General features: G+C 32.3%; 1 protein-coding gene across 3 annotated transcripts in view; it reads right to left on the reverse strand.

Annotated features, from left to right (window-relative positions):
- The window catches only part of LOC148629513 (neuroligin-4, X-linked-like), a 107684-nt gene that overhangs the window by 53256 nt on the left and 35756 nt on the right, over nt 1-18672 (reverse strand). The window contains exon 1 of one of the 3 annotated variants that reach the window (XM_088552570.1): nt 5094-5547. The exons of the other annotated variants lie outside the window; for them this stretch is intronic. Coding sequence (XP_088408696.1) covers nt 5094-5508 — 415 coding nt within the window. The 5' untranslated portion in view covers nt 5509-5547. Of the gene's footprint in view, nt 1-5093; nt 5548-18672 lie in introns of those variants that run through there. 3 annotated transcript variants of the gene reach the window in all.

The raw sequence follows: 18672 nt of genomic DNA on the forward strand, positions 1-18672 counted from the left end.
ACTAAGTTGATAACCATAGGACTGATAACTCAAGATTGTCTGATCTTTACCAGTTATTAGTAATGAAGGTCGGTCAAATCTTTTTTTTTTTTTTTGTAAATCAACAATATGATTTTTTTGTTGTTGTAAAAACATGCACATTATAAAATTTCTATTACACATAAGAAAAAGAAAGAAGGGAGGTCGGGAGTGCACCAAAGGGTTAATACCAGAATGTCAAAACTGGCAACAATCGTTGAGATTTTATCATATCATAAACTACAAAACAAACATAAACATGAATTCAAATGAATAAATTTGCTCAATATTTCTTTATATTTTCACTAAATTATGAATACATTTCTTTCCTTTTTTCAATTAAGGCACTTTTTAAAAATTAAATTAAAATGATAGTTTACAATGGGTATAAGTAAAAATAAATCCAGAAGGACCCATGAGATATAAAACTGGACAATACCTGCATTTAGCTTCCCGAACCATTGGATTCCTTTCAAATTAGTAAATAAAATAATTCATATTTGCCATTCAATAAGACAATCAAAGAGAAAGACAAATAGCATACTTTAAAAGCTTAGCAATAACCTTGTGAAATATTATTAAAATTATTAAATCATTTGATTGAAAGTAAAAACAGTTAATAAAGACTTACAGTCTACCAAAACGTTTGCTAATTTTCCTATTCACATCCTTTAGCTCGTTACACAGAATATTGCTTTTTCTTATCATTCTTCTACCATACCAATACTCACTCAGAATTCAATTCAGATTGAAAATGTTATTCATTTCACTAAACATGATAAATAATAATAATAATAATAATAAAATAAAAAAAACAAAAGCAAAAACAAAACCAAAACCAAAATGAAACAATCCAGCAAGACAAACCAAAACAAACATGTCTCCATTTTCCGTTCAACTGGATAATTATTCGTGAATTCCAACCGTGCTCCAAATGTATACGCTATTCAAAATCATACTTATCTCACAAAAATGTTTGTATCACACAAAACATATTATATTAAAAGTTCCTATGACCGTCACCGTTAAGTTGTCTGAAACTGCGAGTGAACCTCCACAACGATAAAAGTTTTTCGGTTTTCTGAGTTGTTTTTGTCCAATGAACAGTCAACTGGACTAACATTCCTGTCAAAACCGGAAGGCGTACCCTACCGTTGCATGTATTCCAAGTCCCAAGTTGTCGGTAGAGACCAGGTTATTGATTTATTTTTTGTTTTGTTCTTGTTTAATTCGATTCCATCATACTTTATGCTGCTTTTACCGTTTTCTTTTCTAAATTTTTATCTTTATCTGTCTATTTTTAACGCCCCTTGCAGGTCCGGGTGTTAAAAGAATAGGCCTGCAGCAGCGCTAAGCTTGTCGTAAAAGGCGACTAAATAGTGCTCAGAACCCCAGCCGGGGGCTAGGGCGCTCTGCCCACAGAGCAACTGGGATGTGTGCCCCAGGTGGTGGAACGGGGTACCCCTGGCGTGTTACATGCTGGGGTTGTCAGGCTATAATACGGAAAACCTGACCGCAAACCATAGTGGTGCACCGTGTTGGGAAAGATGCCACGTTCCTCGCACGTTAAAGAGCCCTACTGTGGTATTCTCCCGGAGTAGGAACCATATGGCTCCGCCACAGGAGGCTAAATTGCCCGACCCTACCCATGTCTCCCTATTTCCAGTGGCAATCAAAATATGTCGACCCCATTATCCTTGTGTCCCATCCCTTTTTCATTTCATCATCATTTCATGTTCATTTTATCATCAATTTCATGTTCATCGTCTGAATATAGCTGAAATATTGCTGCTCGGACGTTAAACCCCAACAAACAAACAAACTAATTTTGACAGGTTTTGACAATGGCCCTTTTGGGTGAGTTTCCCCATAGTTCTTCAACAAAGACTCTTATTGTTCATCTGTGAACCAAACCTTTCACGTTGTTTTTCTGTTGTCTTACTAAACAAACGTTTTATGACGACATTACAACAATCAAATTGAGTCATCAAAGACGTCGTCCACGCCTTCACAGCTGCGGACTATATTTAAGTTTTTCGGTTTATTGTCACGGCCCAGACAAAAAGATATTTCCAAACCAATTTAGCAATGGACAATTTGCTGTGTAAAAGAAAGTTTGACAGAAGCCATTATATCTCCCACTAAATATACAGTCGAATTAGAGAAAAACGGATGCAGCGTTATGCGAACAAGACACTGCATTATTTATTGAGGTAACAATCAAAGTAGCAGGTGCCTAGTAAGATTTGTCCATATATAAGAGTAATCAAGAGAACCAAGGTTATAGCGGTAATCAAAAGAATGCAATCCAGGGACAAAGACTACACATGGAAAACAGACATACACAACAAAGAACATAAAGTAACTAAAATCATACATACAAAGTAACAAAAGCAAATGAGCAACTCGGACTCTACTAAAAACTGGGAGCATGGACCAGGTGCACCGGTAGGGTAAGCGTCCTCTGCTATCCTAGAAACACCCGCCGAGTTGCTCATAAAAAGTCAAGTCCGGGGTAGACAAACGAGGAAAGGAAAACTATGACCCGTTGAATAAATCAGTTTTCATGGTGCAGATGAATACACCATAACGATCCACGAGTTCATGATGACGACCATAAAACTTCTGTAGTGATAACTTCAATCTTGTAGCAACTTAACTCTGTTCCAGAAGCCTATTTGTTAGAGTTCTAGCGCGATACAAAGTCTGCCTAATTGCAGCAAGCACTGGCATAACGTATGAGTTGTGATACGAAAACTTCATGCGCAGATAGATACTGAAGTGATAGTGCCATAGATGAAAGGAAAGTTGATAATTCGGAAAGAAAAGTCATCACGTTTTTCGTAAAATTTGGTTAATAGTTTTCCTTTACCATCGATCTCTAAGTGTAGGTCAAGATATGAGGCTGACTTTACTGTGTCTGTAGTATCCTTTATATCAAGTTCTTTGGGGTAGATGCGATGATTTAAAAACGTTAAGGGAGAATTGCGTAACAATAACAACTCTCGGATTGTTGATATCAAAAATCGAAAAACCTTGAATTTAAGTAACATGTGATCCCTGCTATATCCGTTTAACGATGTGTTAAAAGCTTTCAAAATGTCATGAACTAACTGTCAAGTCATTAAAGAACAGTTCATTTGGTTAAGTCAAAAACCAAGAAAATAATTAATACCCCGGCTTCTTTTGGATTGAACAATCTTACAGATTACATCCTGTCGTTTCCATGTGCAAACTGGATCTTAATCAATCCTTTAAGAAACAATTCTTAGGAATTCATACGATTGACTTAACTAATTATGCCTGAAAAAGCACTATCAAATATAATCAATCTCAATGAAATTTGGCATCACAAAACTTTATATGCTTTTCAGAGAGAACATTTACGTGTATTGCGCAATTGCAGTTTGATTATGATCGATATTGTAAAATATTTTAAATTAGCTTAGTTGTTTCTGTGATATAATATTACATCATAAATGTGACAATAAAATCTTTCAACGACGATTTCAAAGGGTTGTGAAGTCTTTTCCGATGTTTCAAGCTAGAACAATATAAGCAGAAAATAAAATAAATGATGGGTCAGTGTGCTCGTTTTTGAGATATAAGTATTCGAAATTTTGGCGTGAAAAGGATTTCTCCTGACTTTTCACATGTTTTTTCTTAGTAGGTTTTATCTATTGAAAACCTCAAAGAATTTCATAAGAACTTCCAAAATAACATTTTAAAGTGTGTTTAATGAAATTAATAAAATAAAAATGGGGTCACTGGGCAAAAAAAATACCAATGCTATGAAATAGATAAAACCAGAGAAGTCAGAAATTCTGACAATAAATGGCTAAACATAAGCAGCGAACATCCTGAAGATGAAGCAAAAAATGACTAAGACATCAATTTTCGTATGCTATGTTGAATGATTTAAAAAAAATAAATTACACATTCCCATCCGTTAAATACATCTGTCCACTCCGTATCGTACATTCCATTACCTTTCATAAGACAATCAAAAAAGATGTTCTTATCAAGGCTTATTCGTTCTTTACACTGTGGTGTGTTCTGTCATTGACGGAATAAGCTACACATGTTATGATTAGTATATTTGATATTGGATATACAATAAATGTAATTGTAAATAATATAGATTAAACGTTATTGTCTTGGGGATGAAGGTGTAATTATTTATTCCGAATTAATTAAATGTCTAGTAATTGACTTAATCAAGATTCTTTTAAACCTCCTCAGGAATCTTAGGTAGTTTTTAAGTTTAACCATTTTCATAAAAAAAAACAAAAACAAAAACAAAAACAACACATCCAACAACAAACACAAGACTTTCCTAATAAATGGCATTTTCTTATAATGGTTTTATTCAAATTGATGTTAGTAATGTCCGGAAAATTACATCCTGAATTGAAGAGTTATATGACAGAGAATTGAAGTATTCTTCGTGTAAAAGAAACATGATTGAACGAGGTCTGAATGAAAAAAAAAACTAAATTATACTGATAGTATAGACATTACTTCACTAAATTATACTGATACTATAGACATTACTTCACTAAGTTTTACTGATAGTATAGACATTACTTCACTAAATTATACTGATAGTATAGACATTACTTCACTAAGTTATACTGATACTATAGACATTACTTCACTAAGTTTTACTGATAGTATAGACATTACTTCACTAAGTTTTACTGCTTATTGATATATATATATATGTGTCATTTGAATAGCAAGACCAATACTATACTAATGACGTACAATCAAAACAATAATCTGAATGTTTATAGAATTATTACGGTGTAAAACAAACAAAACAGATTACTACAAGACCTCGTGTACATCTTCTTAATTGCTTCATTAAGTTAGAAAAGTTTCTTCTTTATTTCATAGTTATTATAGCTTATATTAATTCATAAATTAGTAATAAATAATTGATAAGAGAAAACCTTTAACTACCAAGCCATTCTATTTTCCTTCTCCTTTAGCTTCCGGTAAAAAAAAGTTTTACAACGATTCTGTTCACACACTAAAACTTATTTTAATTTTGACCTTAAAGATACTTTTACCTTTTATAGGAACATGTGTTATAAGATTCAAGCACTCTGACGATTTTTCAGGTATTTCAGAAACTACAGCATAAATTTTCTGTGCCACGTGTTTAGGTACTTGGAGAACGTATTTGGTCCAATCTATGTCTTTTTGTACACACCCATGTCCTTTTCTTAGGTATGACTTCCGGTGTCGCCACTTTCGAGAAGAGGGCGGCATAAATTGCATGTGTCCACCTCCAACGGAAGCATATGGAATTCCATAATAGCTATAAACTGGGAGTAAACTGGTAGTATTAGAAAAAGTTCTATAATGTCCTAACACGTGAACACGTCTTTTCCTATGGTGGTAATTAATAGATGACTTGTATCCACGATAAGCCGTTCCAGGTTGCAATATCAGAAGTATCACCACTGCTTTAAGGACTGTCATATTGTAGAGTGACAATAAAAACCTAGAAGTTATTGATTAGGGATGGATTAATTCCGATGGAGATTCTTCACAAAATCAATTCACCTGTAAGACAGGAATATTTTATTCACGTCGGGTGATAATTCATCGCAAAGACTTAATTAAGTCTGTCAATACAAAAAAGCCATCCATTTACCCAAGATTCTGTTTAAAGCTTACTTTACATTCAGTATGATATGTTTAGAAGGTAATCAAAGGAACAACGGAATCACTTAACGGAGTCGACCTCTTTCCTCTAAATTGATAGCCTAACATTGAACGATTTACGTAACTTAATTGCCTCTGTTCCTGTGTTTTTGCTATGTTATAGCTTCCTATTTTCCGGGTTATAACGTTCCTTGTCGACTGGTTTTGTTTTACTCTTAAAACAATTTCCGTAGTATAAAAGTTTTTGAAGAGTTCCATTTGCCTAATCTATATCAAGGTCTCAATATATCCAAGAACTAAAACTTACCTTGTTGACATCATTTTATACGGATCATTGTTGCGCGTACGTTTAAATTATTGTATGAAGAAATAGAGGAAAAAAATGCATACTTCTAATTCATATTCAACTAGTCATTTCTGTTTCCTATATTAATAATAAAACATGAATGTGAAAGGTAATAACAATACAGAACTGAACAGTAAAACACAACAGTCAAAAAGAAAGTCCGTCAAATAGCCGGTTATATCAGTGTAAAATCTGGAAAGTTGGAATAAAAAACTGCATTAGTCCTCATTTAGTACGTGCATAGAAATGGTTGGAAAACCAGGTCATATAGCGGCTAAACCTCCTACCTCCATTAGAGTTAAATTATTTCAAGACAAGAGGCATAAAATTGCAAAAGTTCAAAATCAGTAGTCAAAATAGTACAGTAGATATGAACAATAAGTAAGTTAAAATAAAAAGAATTTAATACGATTAAAATTAAGCAAAATTAAGAATACAAAAAAACTTGAAAATAAGTCTTGAAGTTTTTGGAGTAGAGACGCCAAGTTCAAGATGAAAATAATAATTAACAAACAAAACCTACAAAAAATTAATTTGTTGACAAAAGGGAAATTCATAATCTATAATCAATAAGATTTTGATATCGGAAATAAAACTTTTTTTGGCAGTGAAGGTGACGTATTGTTATAATCTTCGACCAGAAGCCTGTCTCTCAGGCAATGATGGTGCATGAAGAAATCACAAAAGACGCTACTAGCTCTGAAATACATCAACAAATAAACAATATGATTTCCTTATGCAGGGCAAACTGGTATATAACAAGAAAAAATATAGATATACAATTAAAATCGTCTCGTTTGTCATATATTTTTGTAATGAGACAAATGTCGTCAAATTCGAGGTAAAGGTTAAACAAGTACATCTTTAAATAAGATAGCCGACGCAGTAAATTTTACTTCTAAGTTTCTACATTTCTTTGAAGAAATTAACACATTAGCACGCAATTCAAATTTTCGATACAGTTTTTGAACGCTATTTCAAGTTTTCGATTCCGTTCTATGAATGCCACAAAGTTATCAGTATTTGGCCAATCGGGAAACAGAATTGCGATCAGGTGACTTGCGTTTCCATAGAAGAGCGTCCTTAAGGTCAAAGGGTTTAAAATGCGAAACTTTTCCTTGTTTGCGCTCATTTTGAAGTAGATTTTTTTTCTATATAATTGTTTCACAAATATGTATAAGATTACAATACAAGTAACTCTTATGTTTTACAAATATATAAGTGCTAAGAAATCAGGCTTAATGTTTTTTTATAGCTTTTTATTAAGAGATGTTGACATACATTTACAGCTGCTTCATGTTACACATACATGTACCAGCACTTGAGAATCATGAACTTTGTTTCATGCTTAAATAGTGTCCCAGCACAGAAATGATCCGTTTTACTTTTGCTTTCTTCCCACTTCATCTAGTGAAACTGCCAAGTGATAACCACTGTAAAAAAATTAAGGAAAACATCATAACAGTGTCTGATATATGCAAAATGTTACAATGTAAATTCATGAAAATATATATGTATTGTAACCATATGATATGGAGAAACCTCCTCTTGTTGGGAAATATTGTTACATGTACATATAATTTCGAGCAAATCAGACAAAAATAAAGGTTGGGTGGTTATAACAGTCCCAGGTTTTTACTGGTTTTTAAACCACCTGGTCAATATTCCCACAGTGATCAATACGGGTCGATTGAAATTTGGCAAACAATATTTCTGACATTATTCATAGTTTTGCCCTACATAAAAAAATGTTAATATATTATATATCTACTATATTTCAGTGTACTTATGTTTTACTCTTAAAATATCTCTATCAGCTGTATTAATTAAGAAAAAATAAACATTTCTTTTTCTAAAATAATTCATATTTATCTGAAATAACGTAACAAACTTTATAAAAATGTACAGTGTATTTCATGAGCACATCTTTGTTCCAATAACTATTAATAACAGGTAACAAAAGTAAGAGTGGAACAAGTTAATTTTCACCTGTCATTGTTAAAACAGCATCCCCTCATAACCAGATAGATCATAAAAGGTGGTTTGAAGTGATGAGTTTAAAACAATAAATTAGTCATTTCATTTACCAGACAAAAACCTTCTAAATACAGAAAATGGAAAGCTTGTTAATGATATTGCTTTAGGGCTTCTTCCATGTATGATTTTAGCCACCTGCTGATTTATAATGATGTTTGGACCCCCATTCCAATATCTCTGGATCAATCCCTGAATGTTGATTTACTTATGAGCAATTAATGTCACATTGTAAAGTTGAAAACAAATTAGATACATGTATTACAAATATCATAATTTCAGGTATGAAATCTTTAATTGATACTGTATTGTATATACAACTAACCAGAGTTACACACGTACACGTTGCACATGTATTCAGCGGTGTAAATTTATTGTTCACAGACATACAAATGTAAACTTCAAATTTTGCTAAGAAATATGACTACACTGTTCTACATTAGCAATAAAAACAGTATGCCTATCACCGATTTTGAAAATTTTAAATAACTGTGTACATACAAAGTGTATGAATAAATAATGTATACTTTTAACACTTACCTAGTACATTGTACATGTAAGAATGTCCATGAAAATCAGCTCTTAGGAAAAGTCTTCTTTCAATGCACTTTCATGGACATAGAATTTCAAACATTATTGACGGTGTTTTTCTTGTGTCATGAAAATCCTGTTTCTTACTTTATGATCTACATCATAAATAAATGTATCTGGTATATCTTGACAATGTACTAAAAAGAACCATAATGATATGGTCAGTTATGACTTACATGGATATAATACACATGTACATTGTATTACTATTTCTTTGAATTCCATACTGAATCGTACATGCCTAAATCTGTATCCCATGCAACATCAACAGGACACTCCTATATCAACTCAAGGGCCACTGGCCCACGGGGTGATATAGGTCGAGGGCTGATACTGCATATCAAACAAATTTTTGCATGTCATGTTCATTCTTTCTTGTATTTTATCAATACAAATTGTACTTCAATTAAGTTCTGTGCAAGGTGTACCGTACATATCACATCCACAGACATATATTGCATAGCTTTATACACCCTTAGACCTATATTGCATACCTTATATCACACCTGTGATATGTACGGTACTTAAAATGGGTTTAGGGGTGTGGCATACAGTATGCGATATAGGTCTAAGGGTGTGATATAGAATACATTATAGGTCTACGAGTGTGTTATACAGTATGAGATATGTCTAGTGGTGTGATATATGGTATGCAATATAGGTATATGGGTGTGATATAGGGTATGCGATAAAGGTCTAGAGTCGGTGTGGAAGTTTGGATTTTAGGAACATGTACAAGTGTACATGTATGTGTAGTGTCATGGCTCCTGTGTCCACTCGCGTCCCAAGGACATTACTTTATTTCACTGGATACCCCCTTTTTTGATAGTTCAAGATCACCTCCTGAATGAGATGAATATGTTACATGACTTCCTTTCATCCTTACCGTTGAAACAGAGACATTGTTTAAGTCTCTGCTTTGAAATCATAATAATTTAACAATTCTGTTTATTTTCTATTTTAAATACTTCATTGTTTACTACATGTATGTACATGTGTGTTTACCATTTTATTTTATTTACGTACATGTACATGTAGTAATTAACATATATGTACATAGTGCTTGCATTTTATGTACAGGAGTAAATTTCCTCGGATCAAACAAATCACACGTGAATTTTTTCAATAAAAAGGAGGGGTGTCCACCCCACGCACCCTCCCCTGGATCCGCCACTGTAATCTATATTTACTACTCAAAAAGTGTACGTTGCAGCTCCGAAAATCCGTCATTAGAAGCTCCCGACATCTTCATTAACAGGGTCAGATCGAGAGAAATTAGATTGGCAAATCTCGATTCAGCTTTCCTCCTTGCGAATGTTCGAGTCATTTTGACAAAATAGTCCAGCTCTCTGCGTCAAAATTTAAATACATGTAATCATTGAAACATTGCAGTTCTACACATATTAAATTTATACGCCCATGTCGTACGTAAAGTAAACATCACATATTTGACATGGAGCGGCCGAGCGATATCTTTATGCAAACTTTGCAAGAATAACCCGCGGAGTGTTATTTTAGTAGTTATGTGTGGAAATGTCTACCCTGGTTACGTAATTTGGTTGCCGACGATCAGTCTATAAATAGACTTCCTTGATAAAAATGGATTGTTAATGAAGAGAACACCGTCAATACATCGATATGTGAAATTAAGAATTCTAACTTCTTTAATCATCTTGACTTTCACAAGATTTTGAAGAATTACCGATTCATATGAATAAAGGAAAGGATTGGCTAAGAAAAGGGTCCATTTTAATGCCGATAATTTGTTAAAAAAGTGTTCCTCCAAAAGATACAAATGTGTTGTCAAGAAGAAACTCTAGCTTATGATCATCTATTGGCCGATGTATAAACTTGAGTTTTTTTTTTTGTTTTTTTGTTTTTTTTTGTTTTTTGTTTTTGTTTTTGTTTTTGTTTTTTTTTTGGGGGGGGGTTCTGAAGTGGTAAAAGTGTAGATTTGTAGCCTGAAACAACAATTTTGTAAGAATTCTTACAAGGAAATGCTTTGTGAATGATTTTTAGACTGGTTTTTAATTTATTACAGAAGTAAGTAGTATTTGATGTTGAAAAGTCAAAAGTTTAAGTAGTATTAACATCCACAAAGGAGCAAGATATAAGATTTTATACTTTTTGAGAATCCACATATGACTAATACCACTACAAGGGTAAATAGTGTAGTATTTGTGTTGTTTCTCCTTCACTTACGGTGATTAAACAGTAATGGACAGTGAAGTTAACATGTTTCTTACACAAGTGTGTCTTGTATTCTAAATTAACGTTCTGTAGGATAAAACCTTCAAGACAAAAAGCGTGAAATCATTTGATAAGCGCATGGCTAACACACTTGAAGTGTGTCTTGCATATTTGAATAAGTTGTTATTGAATAACATGTTGATCTACATTTCAGCAGGACTATATTTTGTCACTCAGTGTATTAGATAAGCAAATTTATAAAGAGAATGTAAAAGAGTAATTGCATTTATATAACTGTCTGTTCATTAAAGTGAATCAGAAAATAATTTTCATCATGGTTGGAAAAATTAAAATTTAGTAGAAAGATTCTAGTTTATCATTGCTATATTTTTGTTGTTGTTTAACAATTGATACTAATGCCGAACCCGTGCTTAAAAAGCGATTATCTTAAGTCTCCATCATTTATTTCTGATTAAAACCTCATTCGTTGATTCCAAAGAACAATTAAACTTCTACAGGTCACAACATCTTCAGTGATAGGCAAAACCCATACCATAAAACAAGCTGTAAAAGCCCCCCCCCCCCAACAACCCCAAAAAAGGGGGGATTGGATGGATATAACTTCGAAAATACTTCAATAACAAGACAAATAAAAAAGAAAAGAATACAATATATCAAAGAGACAACAACCCCACCTTGACTAAAATGTCAGCCCAAGGCCACCAATTGGTCTTCAATAAACGACGAGGAAGTCATCACACCTAAGGGTAGGGAGAAGCTGGCCCCAAAGCATCATTAAGCATAGCTACAGCGAATGAGTTGCCCCTACATACTCAAGTAACATAAAAATAAACTAAAGATGAAACGAAACAAGACATACAAAGGCCATAAATTCCTGACCTGGTACAGGCGCAAAAACAAATGCGGTGGCGGGGTTAAATACTATGGCGTATTCACAACTTCCGTGTAACAACGGAAATAAAGAAACTGAATATAAATTACACAAATGTACAAACTAAGGACTACTAGCAGTTAAGTGACATGCCAGCTCAAGACCACTTTAAACTTTCAAAAAGTCATGTCCCTATCGTATGTAAAATCAATCTAATGCGGGATTGAGAATCACGGTACATCATAAGTCGTAAAATAAGGACACAATTCATGTCATGCCAGAAGATGCTTTAAAATATAATGTTTTAGTTTCTATGTATAGACCCTATACGCTAATCAATTAAACTTTTACTGGTCACCTCACAGTCTTCAATGAAAAGCAAAACCCATACCATAAAACAAACTGTAAGAGCGCCCCCTCACCCCTCCAAAAAAGAGAGGAAAATTGGATATGCCCATTAACTTCAAAAATACTTCAATAACAGGATAAATAAAAAAGGAAAAATACAGGAGTGTAGGTTAACTACTTACAAATTGAAAAGTAAGGATTATTACGAGAATATGTATGGTGACAATAGGGCATGAAAAATCCCCCTTTTATTAAGTTTACCATTATCGATATGATTACTAAGATCAAGAAACGGACATTCTTTATTATCGATATTTGCTTAATTCAAAGACAGTTCTACAGGATATACATCTTTAGTATAAATATTGAAGTCATCATTGTTTAGATCTAGAATACCGTCCAAATATCTAAAGGTGTTATTATTTTTTTCTGGAAATTTCTTTATTTATTCTAGCCATAAATTGTGATTCGTAATAGTACAGAAAGAGGTCGGCAATAAGTAGTGCATAATTGGTCCCCATACTGCATACTCTTCTTAGAGATGAGTTGAATATATTTATTGAAATAACAAAACACCCGTATGGTATCTATCGTTAAAAAACAAATGGTCCAATCGAACTGGTACTATATTTTATCATTGAACAACATTAAAATAAACTAGAAGTCAGAGGAAGTCTTTAGGGAGTAATGATACAAGAAATTGCTGCTCCAACATACAATGCAAGCATTATCGGAAGGACATGTTTTATTGTTCATAATTGATCGTAATTGTTTTATCGTCGAAATCAACCTTTAAATGGATCTGGAAAGTATAATGTGGAGCCTGACGGACATCCTGCTTTTCATAGCTAAGTCAAATTTAATAAATATTCTAAAAAATCAAATATAGGGCAAATATATTCGCTATCCGACTCAATGAATTACTTTATTATAAAAAAGTACGAGAAACACTCAAAATAACTTAGTTATCGTGTCCCGTTTTTTTCCCAGGACTTCTTTATATATACAAAGTAACAAAGTAATTTGATAATTTTCGCTGAATAGTCTTGAGGGATATCGATTATAAACTCGTATTACTGTTAAACATAAGTATATCGATATTCTTGTAAATACTGTCAGTAGCGTTAGATGAAAGCGCAATAACTCTGATTTGGCGTCGATTATATAATACTTAGTGAAACAAACATTTTCATCTACATTTTTTCAGACTGCAGCAACACCAAAAGTATGTTTTCTTTGCAAGATATTTTGTTTTGTTAAAGACTATCCCAAAATATTGATGGTTTAAGAATTACACCTTAATTATATATAACCATTTTGCTCAGTTAAAAATATTGTTCAATAGATAGTATAATTACAGGCCGATAATATTAATGTAATTTATTGGTATAAAGCGTCTTTTAACTATTTTTTCCAATATTTTTTACACTAAAACTGGATAATTTATATAAGAAATCATTTTTTTTATATCAAGTATATTTTTTCATACCAAATGTTGATTATATATAAGAAAATTGATATATTTTTTTCAGAAGGTAATAAGTTTTTATCTATTAAAACAAACAAAAAAAATTATAAAAATGATAATAATAAATAAGTAAATAATCATTTTTTTATGTCAATGAATGATATCGATAATTGATTAATTTATATGAAAAAATCTTTTCTTGATATCATAATTTAAGATTGCTTTGTGATATTAAAATCAGTAATGAGAAAAACAACAGTGGTTCCAAAATATGTCTTCTATTCTAATACTAGAAAATGGTTCTTGTTATAACAGATATAATAATATTTTTGTAAATCAACATTCTATTTATATATAAAATACTATTTTTATTATTTGTTAAACAATTTTTTTGGCGGGAGTCCAATTTTCTCATTGTCTGCTGTCGTCATCTCTTCCTCAAAATATGTCATAACACTGAAAAATTCAGCTCTCGCAAAAGTAAATAGAAACAAACAAAGAAATAAAAAAAAAAAACCTAAATGCAAATTATCCAAAATAGACAAATTAACAATAAAAGCAAAACGAAATAAAATAAAGGAACAAATAAATACGAAAAACAACCAAAAGATAAACAAATATAAAACAAGAGAAAATGACTAGAAAAACATCAAATTACAAAACTAAATAGATAACTTTGTCATATTTGTCATATCTCTGAATAGAGAACCTAAATTTCTCACAACTCCAATCAAAAAGAATAAAATGAATATATTTGATTACGACAACAATATCAAGAATATACCAGCAAACATTCTACAGACTGGGACAAACACTTCATTTATAATATCATAATAAAACTGATCTGTATTTAGCCTTAAAACACTATCTCTGGGGATGTTTTTCCTATTTGTGAACCACATTATATTTTTCAGTATTGAACAGAGTGAAACATTAGGTCTTGATATGGTTAGATTAAAGAATTAACCCGGATGTTATGATTTCATGTTTTTTTTCCGACCGTATATTTTTTTAGGGTTGTTAGATATGAAATAGATCTGACATAACTAATCGCTTTAACTGATCATCGATCACTAATCGTATAGATCACAATCGAATGAAAATAGATTAATTGGTTCTGTAAATCGAACACTTGTCGATCAAACTCTCAAAAGAGTTCGACTTACAGAACTAATCAAATCGATTATCATTCAATTTGTGAACGATAAGTAATCGATGATCAGTTTGATTGATAAACTATGTCGAGAATAAAGTAAAAATTAGAAAATGGTAATTGGGAATGAAAATCTTGATTTATTGATCTGATGCTTGCTTAAGATTGGCGATGATGCATGCTCAAAAGCAAAAATGAAATACTATTGAATAAGGAAAAACTAGTTTTCTTTTTAACATTGATGCAATTACATTCATATTTGGTTGCACTTTCCTATCTTTAATTCCTTAGAGGGACTATGATTGTAAAATAAAACGATACTCTTTGAAGACATTATTTTGGATAAACAACTCTTTTTGAGAAGTAATGACGTTCGATACTTACGACATTGAAAAAAAATTATATTTTTATTTGTGATAAAAATTTGTTCATACGAATTTTCAAAAAAATCTTGTAACAGTTTTAGATCAGTTGTTAGTATCAATGAATATTAATACAAACTCTTTGTCAGTAACACATATTCATTTTTTCGACGTGTACTGCAAATTAATATTAAGTATATATCATTAATTGTACCTATTACTTTAACTGTTTTTTTAAATTAATTTAAAGTGAAAATAAAAAGGCTTTAATTGTTTATAGGTTTTCAAATATCAAACGTTCTTGAAAGGCAATAACTCGTGCTGAAAATAACGCGAAGAACGCATTTGCATCTTAACAAATGCATATTTCAGAATTCTTCATTGATTTTTATGCTAAATGAACTAATTTTTGACTGACTCAAGGGAGTTAAACACACTATTGTTCAATTGTAACAAAATTAGATTTCACTTTCAAATCAGCGTAGTATGAGAATTTATTGCAACAGACACATTAAGAATGTTTTTTATATTGTTAGAATGGCTATTACCTAACATAAAACCGTTTTCCATCATTTATCAAATACAAAGTGTTTTGAAATAAAGTGAATTAGAAATTCTGTTTATCTTGACTACCTGACAAATGGTTAGTTAAAACTTTCAAATTTTTGCAATTCCTGCGGAAAAAAAATAAGTAACCTCTATTACAAAGTTAATGATGGTCAAAATGATTCTAACTTAAAGTACGTTTATCAAAGTTAAAACTGTATATGCAGATATTCAAGTATAAATATAACCCCTCTTCTGGTAAATGCCAGTATTTTCCCACAATCTACCACAAATTTAGTATGCCTGCCAATGTTCTCATGTTTTGTTAATATTAGACCTAAAAGATGTAAAATTCACAAACGTTCAACTTCCACATCGATCAAAACAGTGTTGTTTTAGCCATTAAATCAAATGAATTGAATAACATTGCTTTGAACATCACCGAGAAAAAAGTGTGACCGGAGGTAAAGTTTCGTAATGTATAGAGTCCAAAGAAATTAGTGTATTCTATTTTCTATGATTTTGATTTTTTCATCTGCTTTGCATAGAGAGTTTCATTTATTGTTTGAAATAAATTGTAAATATCTTATTCAGTAAACAATTCAATCAAGATATACTCAACCCGACATATTTAGTGCTTCATGACACTATTTCGTAAAGTTTTTTAATGGTTAGAGTCCAACGAAATTAATGCATACTTTTTTCTGATCTTGATTTTTTCATCTGCTTTTCATAGAGGGTTTCATTTATTGTTTGAAATGAATTGTAATATCATATTCAGTGAACAATTCAATTAAGATATATTCAACCCGACATATTTAGTGCTTCGTGATACTTTTAACGTCTTGTGTGTGTACATCTACTATAGATAAAATATACACTTACCTAAAACAGGAACAAATAAGTTAATAAGAAAACATTCCTCGTATTGGTTGATCAGAAACCGAGATTTCCTTTCCATTTGTTCTATATATAGCAATGGAAACATTTCTTTCATTTCTTTTTCATTCATGTCACGTTGAGGACATACTCCATAGCTATTATTGTAAGAGAAAATGTTCAACTGTGACAGTGACATAGTGGGAAACATCTCGCGTGTTCTAAAACGTAAGACTTGTTCATTTGTGGCAAATTGAATGTCTTTGAACACTTGAACTTTTCGCAACTGTGAATTCCAAAACGTTTTTAACATTCCAAGTAAGTTGCCATTGTTAAGCAGATACCGACGAAGCTCGATACTTTTAAAGACTTTAGGTTTATATCCAATGTTCAGTTGAATAATAAAAAATAGAAGGAAACATAATCTCCAACTGTTCTCAAAAAGGGCCTTCATTGTTGAATCAAAAGAATAGGATTTCGCTCTTGTACAAAGTTTTGCGGCAATATTGATTTGATTCAGGCTAAATAACTCAGGAAATTGATGACACTTTCCTTTTTATTGAATAATTTCTGGTTTCTTACAGATCAACAAATTGAGAAGGCGACAGGACTGTTAATCAAATAAGAGTAAAGCTTGAGGATAAACACTCGACCCCGACTGACAAAAAACAGAGGCACTTTTCCGGTTGTTGCGAAACGATTTATTTCAACATGGCACACAATATTAAGTCTGAAAACTCTTGACTTAAATTGCATGATTGTTAGAAATTTAGTTAAGATTTGGCATAGTGATGAATTCCCTTTCTTTGCTTGCAGATCGATTTTCAATATTCTCTTTCATAAATTGTTTACCCAAAACAGAAAACAAATTAGTTATTATCTGCAGTAAATTTAACCATAACATTTCGAGAAGAAACAATGAACTAATACGATGCAAATGACTGCCAATCAAATTACTGGAAAATTGGAAGATATGAACAAATCTATCACTGTTAAACACAGATTGTTACAGTCAATATTGACAATAATATCGATAATTAAAAGGATGGTACTTCGTGAACCCATCAGTTATTCGAGAAGTTCCCACACATTTTCCCCTAAAAGAATAAAGGGACAGTTTGAGATAAATCTCTTAGATAAGTTTTCTGGTATTAATTGTTTCTAAACAGGTTAGAGCATATTATATTTTTAAATAATAACCAGGGCAATTGTATCTTTAACTATTTCCGAATTCAACACAGCCAACAGTTTTCCGTTTACAACATCTATTATCATTATCATCATTTCTTTTACTACATACAAAAATATCAAATTCATCTCTAAACCTAATCTACCACTAGTATTATAGCAATGGAGTATCGGTACGAAAACATTTTGGGTCAACACTAGTACAAACTTTTAGAAAAGTAAATCATACTCTTTGAACAGGTACATGCACATTATATATGTTTTGCAATGACATCAATGTTTACTGCATACTTATTGCAGATTTTAACTATGGTATAAACTGGTTATCAAATTTAAAAAAAAATGAAATAATTTTCTTTTCATAGGCCTGCAGCACTGCTAAGCTTGGCGTAAAAGGCGACTAAATAGTGTTCAGAACCCTAGCCGTGGGCTACGACACTCTGCCCACAGAGTAACTGGGTTGTGTGCCCGTGGTGGTAGAATGGGGTACCCTGGCCTGTTACATGCTGGGGTTGTCAGGCTATAATACGGAAAACCTGACTGCAAACCATAGTGGTGCACCGTGTTGGGAAAGACGCCACGTTCCTCGCACGTTAAAGAACCCTGCTATGGTATTCGATAGGAGTAGGAACCTTTGCGCTCCGCCACAGGAGGCTAAATTGCCCGACCTTACCCATCCCTCCTTTTTTCTAGTGGCAATCAAAATTTCTCGACCCTATTGTCCTTGTGTCCCGTCCCATTTTTAATTTCATCATCATTTCATGTTCATCTTACCATCCACTTCATGTTCATCGCCTGAATATAGCTGAAATATTGCTGCTCGGGCGTTAAACCCAAACAAACAAACAAACATTTTTTTTCATTGAACTATTAAAATTTGCCTGGCAATTCTCATAATAGAATGCTCACATCGAGTGCAGTAAATGGTAGGTCCGCTTTCCGCCCGAATCATACCGGAGACTCGATCTAGCATGTGGACTA

This window comes from Perna viridis, chromosome 1 (assembly GCF_037379345.1).
Source record: "Perna viridis isolate PV_CMFRI_1.1 ecotype Kerala chromosome 1, ASM3737934v1, whole genome shotgun sequence".
In the NCBI taxonomy this organism is placed as follows: Eukaryota; Metazoa; Mollusca; class Bivalvia; order Mytilida; family Mytilidae; genus Perna; species Perna viridis.